The sequence below is a fragment of the Colobus angolensis genome, unplaced genomic scaffold (assembly GCF_000951035.1).
Source record: "Colobus angolensis palliatus isolate OR3802 unplaced genomic scaffold, Cang.pa_1.0 Scaffold194, whole genome shotgun sequence".
NCBI classification, from domain to species: Eukaryota; Metazoa; Chordata; class Mammalia; order Primates; family Cercopithecidae; genus Colobus; species Colobus angolensis.
In genome coordinates, this window is record NW_012115088.1 from 2,089,195 (window position 1) to 2,102,395 (window position 13,201).

Sequence of the window (13,201 nt, forward strand, 5' to 3'; positions counted from 1 at the left end):
CTTATGTCTTTATATTGTTCTTCCATTATTTACCATATATCAATATACTAGCTACAGATTTTTATTAAAAATTGATGTGTTCTGGTTTCTTCTTGAAAATCGGAATTTATTTCTATTTTCCACAAGTATTTAAGAGGGAAAGAAATAAATCAACTTTAGGAAAACTGTCCAAACTACTTGAAAGTGTTTCTTAAAGTCCCATATATTACAATTTGCCACTGAACAGAGGATGCTAAGAAAAAGGCATTATCTTTTTTTCATTTAAAGGTTCTTCTACTGAGAACCTTCTTCATCAGAGGGTTCTCAGAGGGCAAACTCTGAATAATTTCTCTAGTGATAGTGACACATTTGCACTGATCCATTCATATACACTTACCTGTCATCAGGAAAAGATACATTTGAATGAATAAGGTGCTTCATTCCTGACTTAAAAGCCTTATAAGGTGTAAAAAAATAACACAAAAGTGTCCTACCATTTTATGGTATAAAAGGATCAATGTTAAAAAAAATAGCTAAATACATTCAGGAAAGTACCCATACATTCTTTTCTTTCCACTCGTATTTAAGCTTATGAGCAGGATGTTTGTGTGTGTGTATATACACATACATTATGCATATCTATATTATATTTGTAAAATTTGACTTTTTTTTAGTGCATGTTAGCAGTACTTCTGTGTGCAAAGTTATCTGAAACCTTTCTATTGCTTCTAAGCTTCAAAACATGTTGAGACACGAAATATGTGGAGATAATTTTGAAAGGAGAGTTGTCATCAAGAGAACCAAAAATCGTCTTAAGAATAGAGCAGCATCTCATTTATTTTATGTCTGGCATTTCTTTGTTCAATTCAGAGGAAGCATGGAAAATGTATGATTCATTCATTTATTCCTCTGTCAACAACTACGTATTTGGAGGTCTCTATTTGCCTGCCACTGGGGTTATAGTGGTTATAGTGGTGAATAAGAAAGAAATGGCCTGCCTTCATGGAACTTGTAGCTTATTAGGGGTGAAAGGCATTAATAAAATGATCACATAATTACATAATTAAAAACTATCACAGTTTTTAATTGTGCTACGGGGGCATGTAATTCACTAGGTGTTGGTGGAGGAGGGGTTTAAATCCAATATGGGAGAATAGGAACAGCTACCTTTTTGCTTAAGCTGAGATTTGCAGAACAACAAGCTGTCCAGGTGAATAGTAAAGGATGAGGCAGTGTGGATGAGGTGTCTGTCAGTTCTCCAGGTAGGATAAAAATGCATGTTCAAAGGTGCAGAGGTGCCACAAATGAAGCTTTGCCTTTGAGAGGTCTCAACTTTGCAGAGGGTGCAAGTAAGGTCCACTCTACTCATCATTTTCTCAAACTCTGGTTAGCTTTACATTTCTTGACTTCTTAGTGGAGGCCACTATAGCTGTAATTATAGCAACATTTCTCCACTCTTTCATTGCACTTCCTACATCCTATGTAAAAGTGGTATGGGTAAAGCAAGTGAAATTAAAATTATTTTGATACTTCTTAGATACCATCAAAGACTTAATAGAAGAGATAAGGTGCCTGGGCCACTTAAAAGCTACACATATTCTTCACATAGTACCTTCTCTGTCTTTATGCTTCTCCCCCAGAAGCATAAAGCACATCATTTTCTCCCTTAGACCTAAATGATAAAGACGCCTCTGTAAAAAACCGAAAAAGCTCTTTTGATTACATACTTCTTCTAAGGAGTGATAAACTTCATAATTATATCCAGAGAGGGATCTTCGGTTTCTCTGGGTTTGCAAGTTGTTTCCCTTCTCTAGTGTTTTCTGAAGATCTTCTATGAGGATCCTGGATTTGGAACGACAGACATGATGAAAAGTAAATTGAGATATTGCAAAAATCAGGCAACATCCAAAGAAAATCATATGCATCTATGTAAAGAAAGACTGTGGTGATCAATATTTCTAAAAATACCAAATGTTGGGAAAATGTTATTTTTCAGGAAATGAAAACTGTTAAATACGTGGTGTAATGAATTTAAAGTGTAAAATTATAGGCAGATGTCCTCCAGTGACAGTAGTAGTAACAATAGCTGTTGATTCGCAGCCACAACAACCAAATGATGGCTACGAGCGCTTAGATTTACTGGGTACTACTTACCTACTAGCAGCCAGGCACTGTGCTATGTATTTTATGTACAAAATCTTAGTTAATAGCCCTATAGTCTATGTGGTAGATTCTCTTGTTATTGATATTTTTAAAATGGGGAAACTGAGTCTCAAAAGGGTTAAGAACTCACCAATATCACTTTTCTGGTCAGTGCCGAGCCAGAATTTGAACTTGGAAGGTGAACCCAAATTCCAATCTTGAGATTCTAGGTCCAGGGTCATTTCATGAAAACTGAGCCTAGGCTTCTCTTCCGTGCCCTCACCACCTTCTTTTTCCTGCTGCTTCTTTCTGCGCACATCCCTTCCATCACCAAGAGACTGTGGTCACGTCACCACCCAGCACCCCTGACCCAAGACAGAGAGAAAAGGGAAAGGGGAAAAGAAGCTACAGTCCTCAAGAGGAAACTGAAGAAATACCCAGAGTTGGAAAAAGTGATTTCACTACCTGCCAGTGTCAAGAATGCCAAGAGAAGAGAAGCTCAGCCAATTACAGTGAATGCATTTGGAAATTAAAGGCTGAGGCCAGGGCGGGAGATTTCAGGCTTTGTGGAACCAGCTCCAGGTGGAGTCATTAGTGTTCTTGATGTGACATGTGAGTTAGATAAATACAGACCTGTCTTCTCAATGCTCACCAGCCTCCACTAACTAGAGTTCCACACAGTAGCAAAGCACTTCAGTCATTTGCATTACTTAAAGATGTTAGAAAGCCTCCCAGTGATTTTACTGGGCCTGGCAGGTGGCTAAAAAGCTTTGCTTTCATATTTTATTTTCCAAAACAACTTGTTGTTTAATGGTTTAAGTGCTATTAAAAGAACATATAATGGCATCTTTAAATAACTTTCAAGGCTGAAAGTTATTTAAAGCCTTAAATATTAAGTTTTAAAAATTATTTAAAAAAATTATCTTGAATCACCTAAAGAAATATTTTCCATTCTATGAAGAAAGTAAATTAACTTAGGATCATACCGGGTATAGGACATTCTTTTTCATTTACTTATTTGTTATTTATTGAGCACCTACTATGGACAAAGCACTTAATCAGGAATTGATCATTGGCTTACTTCTTTTTTGTTTCTATTTTTGATTTTAAAATTGAAAACATTTTAGAAATCAAGGTAAGGTGAGGAGGCTCAAAGCTTGGTTAAGTCCCTGACGGCTGCTTGCTGTGGCTCAAAATGTGAGTGGGAGGTTGTTGTTGGTTTGAACACCATCTGTATTAGTGCTTTCTTTTTTGCCCTCAAAGTAAGAAGTTACAGATGATTAGGCTTGTATGGGTTAAAGAATTTTACAATATTGCTAAGGTAAGTCTTCAGCCAAATGGAGCTCCATGTTAATTTTCTAACTTCCTTGTGTTAGGGGAGAATCTGGGATGGTCAAGAGGGATGCGAGTTTGACTAGGGCTGGGGTAGTTATAAATTGTCAACATATTCCAATACTGCAGAGAACCTTCAGGTATGTTTCCCTCACCAAGATCATCTATTATTTCTCCTGGCTACTTTTTCGATCCCAAGAAACTAAGGAAAAAAAAAATGTAGATGGATTTGCCAAAGGCAGAAATCTATACTAGAATCTCCTTCTGAATTTCCAATTGTTAAATTCTGTGGTACTTTGTTACGGTGGCCCCAGCAAACCAACCCAGGTCTCTATTCAGTAACTTACATTGCATCCAAATGCAGGCCCTAGGAGATCAGCCTTAAATTAAAAAATAATTGTGACACTGGAGGTCAAGGCCCATTTTCCTTGTTAAGTAGTTGACTAGAAACTAGCACATCCATGACAAAGCTATGAAATGGAGTCTCAGAATGGTCTTTGTAAACTGTTGTAGTTTCTTACTTCTTCACAGCCTGTGATGATTCCTACCCCCGTTGTGTATATTCCTGTAATGGTGACTAGAACTATTATAAACTTTCTGAGTGATGCCATTACTCAGTACAAAACCACCTCCTCAAAGTTTCCAGGGTGGGGAGGGACCCTCAAAAAATAGAATTTTTTTTTTTTTTTGAGGAGTCTTGCTCTGTCACCCAGGCTGAAGTGCAGTGGTGTGACCTTCGCTCACTGCAACTCCACCTCCCAAGTTCAAGTGATTCTCATGTCTCAGCCTCCCGAACAGCTGGAATTACAGCCACGCACCACCATGCCCGGCTAATCGTATTTTCAGTAGAGACTGGGTTTCACCATGTTGGCCAAGCTGGTCTTAAACTTCTGACCTTAGGTAATCCACCAGCTCAGCCTCCCAAAGTGCTGGGATTACAGGTGTGAACCACCACACCTGGCCAAAAAATAGAAATTTCATCACCAACTTTTATAGGTATTTACTTTATAGAATGACCAAAATGTTTTATGGTAGAATGAATCATTTCTTAGAGGGGAATTGATCACCTAGGGGCCAGACACATGGAGTCACATCACCTCCACTTTAAAAATCACAATAGCTATACATTACGTATTCTCGTACAGAGTAAATGACAATCTTTTGAAAACACTCCAGGCTACAATACTAAAAGTCAATTAAAATGATCTCTACCTACTGGGCCCATGGAATTTAATTGACTCATATGTTATTATCTTGGCACCAATGAAATGAATAATTCTAAATGACTGTTCTCCATGAAGAGGCAACTGATTTAAAACACTCATTTTTTAGACTTTATTCTCTGTGACATGAAGTGTGATATTTTATTCTATATCAGTTCCACATGACCTATATTTAATGACAGGAAATAGAGACTTGTTAAACTAACTGGTATATTCTTTTCTACTGAATAGTAATTAATGAAGCATGTGAGTGGTTACTGAGCACCTATAGATATAATTGCCAAGCTGTTTCCTGTCAGGCATTCAGAGAATCAGAGTAGGCCTTCAAAGCTAGAGCAATGACTAAAATGTGTCCAGTATGAACAATAGTTTTATACACAGCTGTGATTCTGTTCTAGAAGCACAGATAAAATACCTTTCTGTAAAAAGCATATCAGGACTTTAATAAAGCTGTAGATATCCTTCTGGCAGGGCAGTCTCTGTGTGGACCAGAGATGTCCCTGCCATTTGGCACCTCTTGGCTCAGCCCTCCAGAGAGCCTGGGCCCTCACTATTAACTCACAGAGCCATCAGCCCACCCTAGGTCCCAGGCCCTCCCAGACCCCCAAACTCTGTGCCAGTTTTGACAGTACAACAACTTGCTAAAAAGTTTGGGTAGGTGGAGTAGTCACTTACATTCATGCCTCTCAACCCCAAAATCTTAGGATTCCCAGCAAAGGGTAAGTGACTCCCTTCCTCTCTGTCTCATCTCATCAAGTCACCACACCGCACTTCTCCTAGATCTTCCACTGACGTCCCTTCTCTTCTCCACCTGCTTTTCCCTGTGCCCGCTGGAGTCTCCCTTCCTTTGTAAATTAACTTCCTACATTCTCTAGCCTCTTCAGGGAACTCTTTTATTCTCATCAGACATTTGACTTTTTAAAGGATACACATTCTTTTGTGGCTTTCTATTCCCAGTCTCCCTCTCCACCTGCCTACCGTGGGGTAGAAGGGAGGAAGGTCAGCATATTCTCCTGTATGCCATGAATCTTCTGGCTTCCAGGGAACGCTCATCCTCTCTGAAACATCATGTCACTTCTTGCTGCTTTCCTCGAACTCTTGGCTCTGCCTTGATGTTCCTGCCCCAGAAGTACATTTTCTCCCTCCTCCTCTAATCTTGCCACCAGCCAAAGAGATTCAAGATAATTCTCTGGTGATTTAGGCCACCTGTTCTTGACTGCACCAGCCTCAAAGATATCCACGCAACACTCCCCTTCAATAATCTCTATGGCTACCCTGTGGATCTTGTCACCAGCCATATACATTCTACCCTAGGACTCTGAGCATCCAACTACTCACATTTTGTCAGAACTTCTTTCCTTCCCATTTGTTTCCCTCAGTAACACTACATTGTTTTCAATACAAAGACCTTAATATCTTCCCTGATTCTTCCATTTGGTCTCCTTATCCCTCCTAGATGCTCCTGCCTTCCAATCCATATTAGACCACGGATGAATACTTGAACCAGTATCTCACTAAGGACCTTAACTTTCTTGCCACCCTGACCTTTCCATGGTCCTATCCAACAGAACTTCCCACTCTGTATCAGTGTTACAATCTCTCTTCTCTGCAACAACCACTTCTCTTTGTTCATACCCCAGTTTTTCTTTTGGTTGTACCCTTTAACCCCTCTTTCCTTACTTTCAGTAGATAATTTTGCTTCTTCATTCATCCAGAAAATTTAGCCATTGGCTGTAATCTTTTTTGGCGTGTCCACTTTCCTCTCTACAATCTTAAGTAGATCCACCACATTTATCTCTTTAGTTTTAGAAAATGAGGTATCCTTCCTGCTGTTCAGACACTTTTCTTTCTGCACATTCTCTCTGGCATCATCAATGTCTTCCTCCCTACAGGCTCTTCCTTCAGCCTATAAATACATTAAGACTTCCCCCCTACACAAACAAATCCCAAATCTACCAGGTAGGCATCAGCAATGCATCTCTTCCCAGTCACTTCTCATTCTCTGCTTCTCTTATTCTAACTGCTAAGAACAGGAATCGACTCTGCTGCTGTGTGTTCTCACCTCCTGTTCACATCTGTGTCTTCTAGTGCGAACATTCTAATCCACCTTTAGAGTCATCAATGTTCTTTCTATTGCCAGATCCAAAGGATACTGGTTGGTCCTTTGCTTGCTGGATATCACTGCAGCACTTGGTACTCTGGACCCATCTCTTTCTTTAAAGTCTTGCTTTTCTTCTTCAACTCCTCTGACTATCTTCCACTTGCTCTTTTCTTTTTTTTTTGAGACAGGGTCTCACTCTGTGGCCCAGGTTGGAGTACAGTGGTGCGATCTCAGCTCACTGCAACCTCTGCCTCCTGGGTTCAAGTGATTCTTCTGCTCAGCCCCCCGAGTAGCTGGGATTACAGGTGTGCACCACCATGCCTGGCTAATTTTTGTATTTTTAGCAGAGACAGGGTTTCACCATGTTGGTCAGGCTGGTCTTGAACTCCTGACCTCAGGTGATCCGACCGCCTCAGCCTCCCAAAGTCTGGGATTACAGGTGTCAGCCACTGCACCCGGCCCCAACTGCTCTTTTCTTACTCCTTTAACCATTTTTTTTTTTTTAAAAACTAACCCTCAAAATATCTAAATCTGTTCAAGTTTGTCTACTCAGTTACCCAAGCTAGAAAACTTGGAGTCATCCTTTCACTTCTTCCTTTCCTACTTACCATCCAACATGAGGAGAGTCTGCTCTGACATATTTTTTTAATGCTCTCATGATCCTACTAGTCTGGTCCTACTCAGAGCCTCACTCCCTCTTCTCTGGACTAGTGTTTCTTATCCCCTCCACCCGACCCCACTGGCATGCACCTCCTTTGCAATGGGGCAGCACCACCCACAAGACAAGGTCTGAGCTGCTGCCCCTGCACATAAGATTTCCCACCATTGGAGCTCCCTGTTTCTCCAGCATCATTTCTTTCTGCCCTTTGACTTGCACTTTATACACTAACCACTCTGCACTCATATGCTGCTTCTTCCTTTGCTTGTGTGATCCCCTCTGCCTCTGCCTGGCTGGCATAGCTCCTGCAGAAAGCCTTTTCCACTCCTGCCTTCTCATCCACTCTCTAGGCCTTGCTAGGCTGCTCTCCTTTCTTCACAGAAAAATGTCTGTTGTTTCACTGATCACTTAGTGGTAACAGTCAATAGTGAAATGAAAGGTCCACGTGGTTGCTCCCATCCCGCATTGGACTAAGAAGCTCTTCAAGGTGAATATATTCATGTCAGTTTTCCCCATATGAAAAATTGTACCAAACACACTGTCATAAGCACTTGATAAATAACCTACATATAACTACCATTTGGTTCAGTTTAGTACAAACAAATTTTATAGCAAGTGAAAAGGAATGCTTACTTGTACTGGATGTTGGCTTCCTGTAAGAAGGCTAACAGGGCTCGGGAACCGTTTTGGGGGATATGGACATCAGTAACTGTTCCCTCTGATACATAGGAGATACTGCTGGGCTGCCACAGGTCCACCTGTAGTGCAGGAACCAACCTATAATTCATGTCCAACTTAGTGGGGGAAAATCTGCGTCACGATGTCAAACACATTCTTTTGTTTGCATATGGTAACCAAACATATTTTGGAATTACACTTCACGCTTTCATCATCAGGGTAAAATTATTTTATCTTGAATTTGAGTTTCCAAATTATATCATATCCATATAGAATTTGATCATAATTGGCAAGTAATAGTTTGAAGACCAATATATTAAAGCTACAAGGTAAAAATGAGATAAAATAGTTTTAGGTATAATTTTGATATTGTTTTAAAATTACTTGCCCTGCAAATACTTGAAAAACTGCAAGAAAAAAAGATATAAATCACCCCTCATCCTACCACACAAAAACACTGTGGTAGCTGGGGAGTATTTGGTAATTTCAAATGGAACATTCTCTCATTCTTGGTCTTTTTCTTTTCTTTCTTTTTTCTTTTTTTTTTTTGAGACGGAGTCTTTCTCTGTCACCCAGGCTGGAGTGCAGTGGGGTGATCTCAGTTCCCTACAACTCCGCCTCCCGGGTTTAAGCGATTCTCCTGCCTCAGCTTCCCAAGTAGCTGGGATTATAGGTGCATGCCACCAGGTCCAGCTAATTTTTGTATTTTTCTTTCTTTTTTTTTTTTTTAGTAGAGACAGGGTTTCATCATATTGGCCAGGCTTGTCTTGAACTCCTGACCTCAAGTGATCTGCCTTCCTTGGCCTCCCGAAGTGCTGGGATTAAACACGTGAGCCACGGCGCCCCACCTAGATGGAACATTCTCTAGATGCCTATTTTTCCTCCAACACATGCCTTTCTCCAATTCCTACTCAGCCTTCACTTGTCAACATAAACGTCCCTTTTCAAGGAAGACTTGGCTGCTAGGGTAGGTCTCCTTGTCGTAGCTCTTAGAGAACCTGGTGCTTCTTTCATGATGTAACTTCCTATTGCCAGAAAGTAAACTCTGGGAGGGCGAAGGGTTTGCCTATTTGGTTGCCACCCATCCTGGAACAGTGCCTTACGTAAATTAGCCACTCAGTATTTGTTGCATGAGTGTAGACCTCCCCCTATGTAGTAATTCACTACATGTTCAGTATTTTGCAGGAAAGCAGAAGCCACATCTGTTTCCTTACTATAGTGTCCCCAGTGCCTTAGCCAGTGCTCTGTGCCTGGTAGGAGCTTGGCCTTCATCAAAGGCATGATGGAACGCAGATGGAAGGGAGCAAAGCCCTATCTCTGCAGGAGCTTGGAGCATCATTTCTAATTAGACACAGTTTGTCTTCACAGTCCTGCCTCTGTCTACCCGTGACTGCTCTGGGCCTCCCTCTTCCTGCATCTCCAGTCTTGGAGGATGCTGCAGGGCCTTGGTCTCTGCCAAGCCCTTATCTGATAAGGTTTAGTTACTTTATCTTCACTAAGTGTCAGTGCCTGCATTCTGTGAGGAACTCTAGAAGATCAAAAATACTTTGTGACTCAGAAAAATAAACCTCTAATGATACAATTTAGTCTGGAACAGGGTAGAGAGGCTTTTATTTTGGGGACAAAGAATCTACCTGTTTTCTTTCATGCAGCTGACTCTTCCACTGGCTTGCAAGGGCAAATCTGACTCAGCTAACATGCCAGTCCAACAATCAGTGCACAACAGAAGTGTGAGGCTGGAAGGGATGCTGAGAGGTCATTCAATCCATCTGTCAGCCCTTGGGCAAGGACACATCTAGGACTGCACCAAACTGTCCCCAGTAGGTGTGTCTAAACCAAATCTTGTAAGTCTCCAAATAGAGGAGAGTCGACAATATCCTAATTGAACTCATTCACATTTAACAAGATTGTCAGACATTTTTCTTAATCCCTTCGATTGCAGCATAGTTTCTTTTTTTTTGGTATTCTGTTCTTCAGTGAGGAATAGCTGGTTTCTTGCCTTTATAAGAATAAGCATGTTGGTATCTTTCACTTTTCTTTATATATTAGATTTTCTAATCCTTTAGAAGATTGAATCTTTGGGACTTGCCTCTAAACCCATCACAGAGACAGATTTTTGATATTAAGGATAACAGTTTGCTGCCACCCCTTAATGCCAGTGGATATGAGGAAATTGTGCTGTATTCAGAGGATAGAGAGGCACAGGTAGCTAAAATAATATGAATTACCACTCTGGAGATGAGTCTGTAAGTGCTATTTTCTGGGGGTCCATGCTGAAATAAGAATCCTCATCCCACAGAAGAGAGCAGCTTCTCCACAGGAAAGTTCCATGAAACAGACCCTACAGCAAAGCTTGGAGAAGGCTTCCTGGGAAACCTTCTCAGAAAGTGTGCTTAGAAATGTGCTCAGAAAGCTGTTGGCCTAAAGGACAACTGATAAAAAAGAACTTGCAAAATCAGGAATTCTATTTTGGTGTGATATTATGAAAGTAAATGAAAATGAATTATTAGTTTTTCTCCAATAATAAAGAAACGGTATCTGAATAAGCAGCATGGATATTTCAGTTGAGGTGGTGGCAGGCAGGTGCCTATAGAAGACATATGGGACAGTAATTACCATCTGAGATTTATAATGTTTCATCTACTTTATAGAAATCTCTAATCTTTTCAGTAACACTTTGAGGAGGAATTAATTGTAGATACATTTAATGAAGGAGAAGATTCAGGTTCATAGAGGCTAAGTCATTTCCCCAAGGTTGCACAGGTACAAAATGGCTGATACAGGACAGGCTTAACAGCAGTGCCCCTAATTTACTGACCCGGTTCTTGTCTTCAGGATCTTCCGAGAATATGCCAGAAAAATAAACATCTTCCAACTTCCTGATCTAGCATTTGGGGAGGTCTGGTCAGTAGGTCTCACATTCTGGTCTTTCCTGTGGGGTTATTTGTCCTGTAAATTCATATGCAGGTATTTCAAGGTTCCAATCAGCCCCCTGTGTGTAGGTTCCTATCAATCATTTCCTTAGGGCCTGATCACATCTGGATGAGATAGTTAGTAGTTCTGAACTGCAAAGCTGTGTGATTCTGGGCTACAACATAACAAAAGTATCAAGAACCTTATCAGGGTGGTCCAAGGCTGTTTGCCAACCATTCCAGGTCTTTGCTGCAAGCAGCCACCCGATACTCCACAGGAAAGGATACTCCCCTTTGTACAGCCTTCTGGCCTAGGAACCTGGTGACTGTTCCCATGTGTTCCTTTCCTCACATGATTACTAGTCGCATAGATACAGACATGTTTAAGAGGCCGAGGTATTTCAGTGTCATGCTCAATCTGACAGCCATAGGCTGGAATTCTAGTTCTGGCAGCATCGGCTGTGTGACTTACAGGAGGCTTTTAACATTTCTGAGCCTCAGTATCCTCATGTGTACTGTGAAGATAATCTTAAAAACATACCCAACAGGCTTTCTTGGAGGATTAATTGGAATCATAGAAGCAAAATAGCAGAGGGCCTGTCACATAGTAGGAGCTCAAAAGACAACCAGTGTTTATTATTATTGCTATTTGAAAAGCATATGAAAAGAAGGACTGGTTGGAATAAGGACAGAGTTCAACTTGGTGTGGTTAAGGTGAAGAACGTGGTGAGATTGTGTCCCTACTCAGAGATTAAAACCTAGAGATGGCTTTAAGGGTCTGGGGGCAGGAAGCAATAAATAAATGGAAAATATAAACAATGCAGGAATGTTTCCTAGCACAAAGTCAAATGCCTGAATTGGAAGCCACTATAGTGGTGGTAAATTCCATAGGCCCTGGAATCTGACTCCCTAGGATCTGATGTAGTCTCCCATTTAGTCTCTGTGTGATTTTGGGCAGGTTTGTCAACTTTCTGGGCCTTGCTTTCTTCTTTGGTAAATTCAAGGTGATAATTATATCTTCCTTATTGGTCAATATTTAATAATGTTAGTAGTGATAGCAGCAGGAGACAGACATATTCCTAGGCAGACAGGGATAGGTACCTGGTGAAACCCGACCTTTATGCCAAAGACAGCCTGAAGCCTGAAAACTGAGCTGCCAGTTCTGGGTGGACTCCACGAGCTGAGTGAGAACTTCCTCGATGTCTTTTTAGCTAATTAAATGGTGCTTTTTTCAGGCCCGCCCATGGACCAATCAGCATGATTGGTCCCCCATTCTGAGCCCATATAAATGTTGGACTCAGTCTCACAGATGGCTACCCACTTTCAGGCCCCCTCTCACACAGTGGGCTACCCACTTCGGGTCCCCTCTGGTGTTTGGAGTTTCCTGTGGCTCAACAAAATTTTTCTCTGCCTTGCTCACTCTCCAGTGTCTGTGTACCTCATTCCTCTTAGTTGTGGGACAAGAAGCTGGAACCCACCAAACTACTGTAACACGTGCTCCTGCTCACTGAGCTACAGGAGTGAGAAAAAACTGCTGGCTGTTACATGCCCCCATTCGCCAAGTTGCAGGCACAGGACTGAACAAGCTGTGACATGCCTCCGTTCTCTGAACTGCGAGGCGGTGGGAATGAACGAGCTGTGACACACTCCCATTCACCAAGCTACCAAGGGCAGGAAAAAGAGAAAGACCCCATTTCTTGGGGGCTCAGACCTTGGGACTCCCTGGGCGACAGCTGTAACACCCCTGGGGCTTTGCACTTGCTGGCATCTCCCAGTTTTTGGGTGCCACTGCATTCCTGTCATTCAGATACTGGCGCCCAAGGTGGAAGCCTGCTGCAACATGCCTGGTCCAGATGTGGGCTGTGGCAGATGCAGCGGGCGGGCACGGGATCCAGGCTGGGGGACAAGCTGAGCATGACCTGCTGGGCTGAGTGGGTGGAGTGGGCCTAGCGGCCTGAGACCTCGGGCAGAGGTCATAGTGGCTGCAGAGATTTCTGGCTGACAAAGTGGCACCGAAGGAATCCTATGATAGTGGTAGTTATTTTTGTTACTATTATCACGGAGATTAGAGAGATTATACAAAATACAGTGATTAGGAGTGTGAATTCTATAGCTAGGCAGCCTGGGTTTGAATCCCAGTTCTGCCACTTGTAGGCTGTTTGACTGCAGGCAATCT

The 13,201-nt window shown here is 41.7% G+C and overlaps 1 protein-coding gene across 1 annotated transcript in view; it reads right to left on the reverse strand.

Moving 5' to 3' along the window:
* Window positions 1–13,201, reverse strand: part of CPA6 (carboxypeptidase A6) — a 320,457-nt gene that overhangs the window by 88,507 nt on the left and 218,749 nt on the right. Inside the window, exons 3-4 of the mRNA XM_011940914.1 lie at window positions 8,069–8,193; window positions 1,707–1,821 (exon numbers count right to left, since the gene is read on the reverse strand). Coding sequence (XP_011796304.1) covers window positions 1,707–1,821; window positions 8,069–8,193 — 240 coding nt within the window. The remainder of the gene's footprint in view (window positions 1–1,706; window positions 1,822–8,068; window positions 8,194–13,201) is intronic.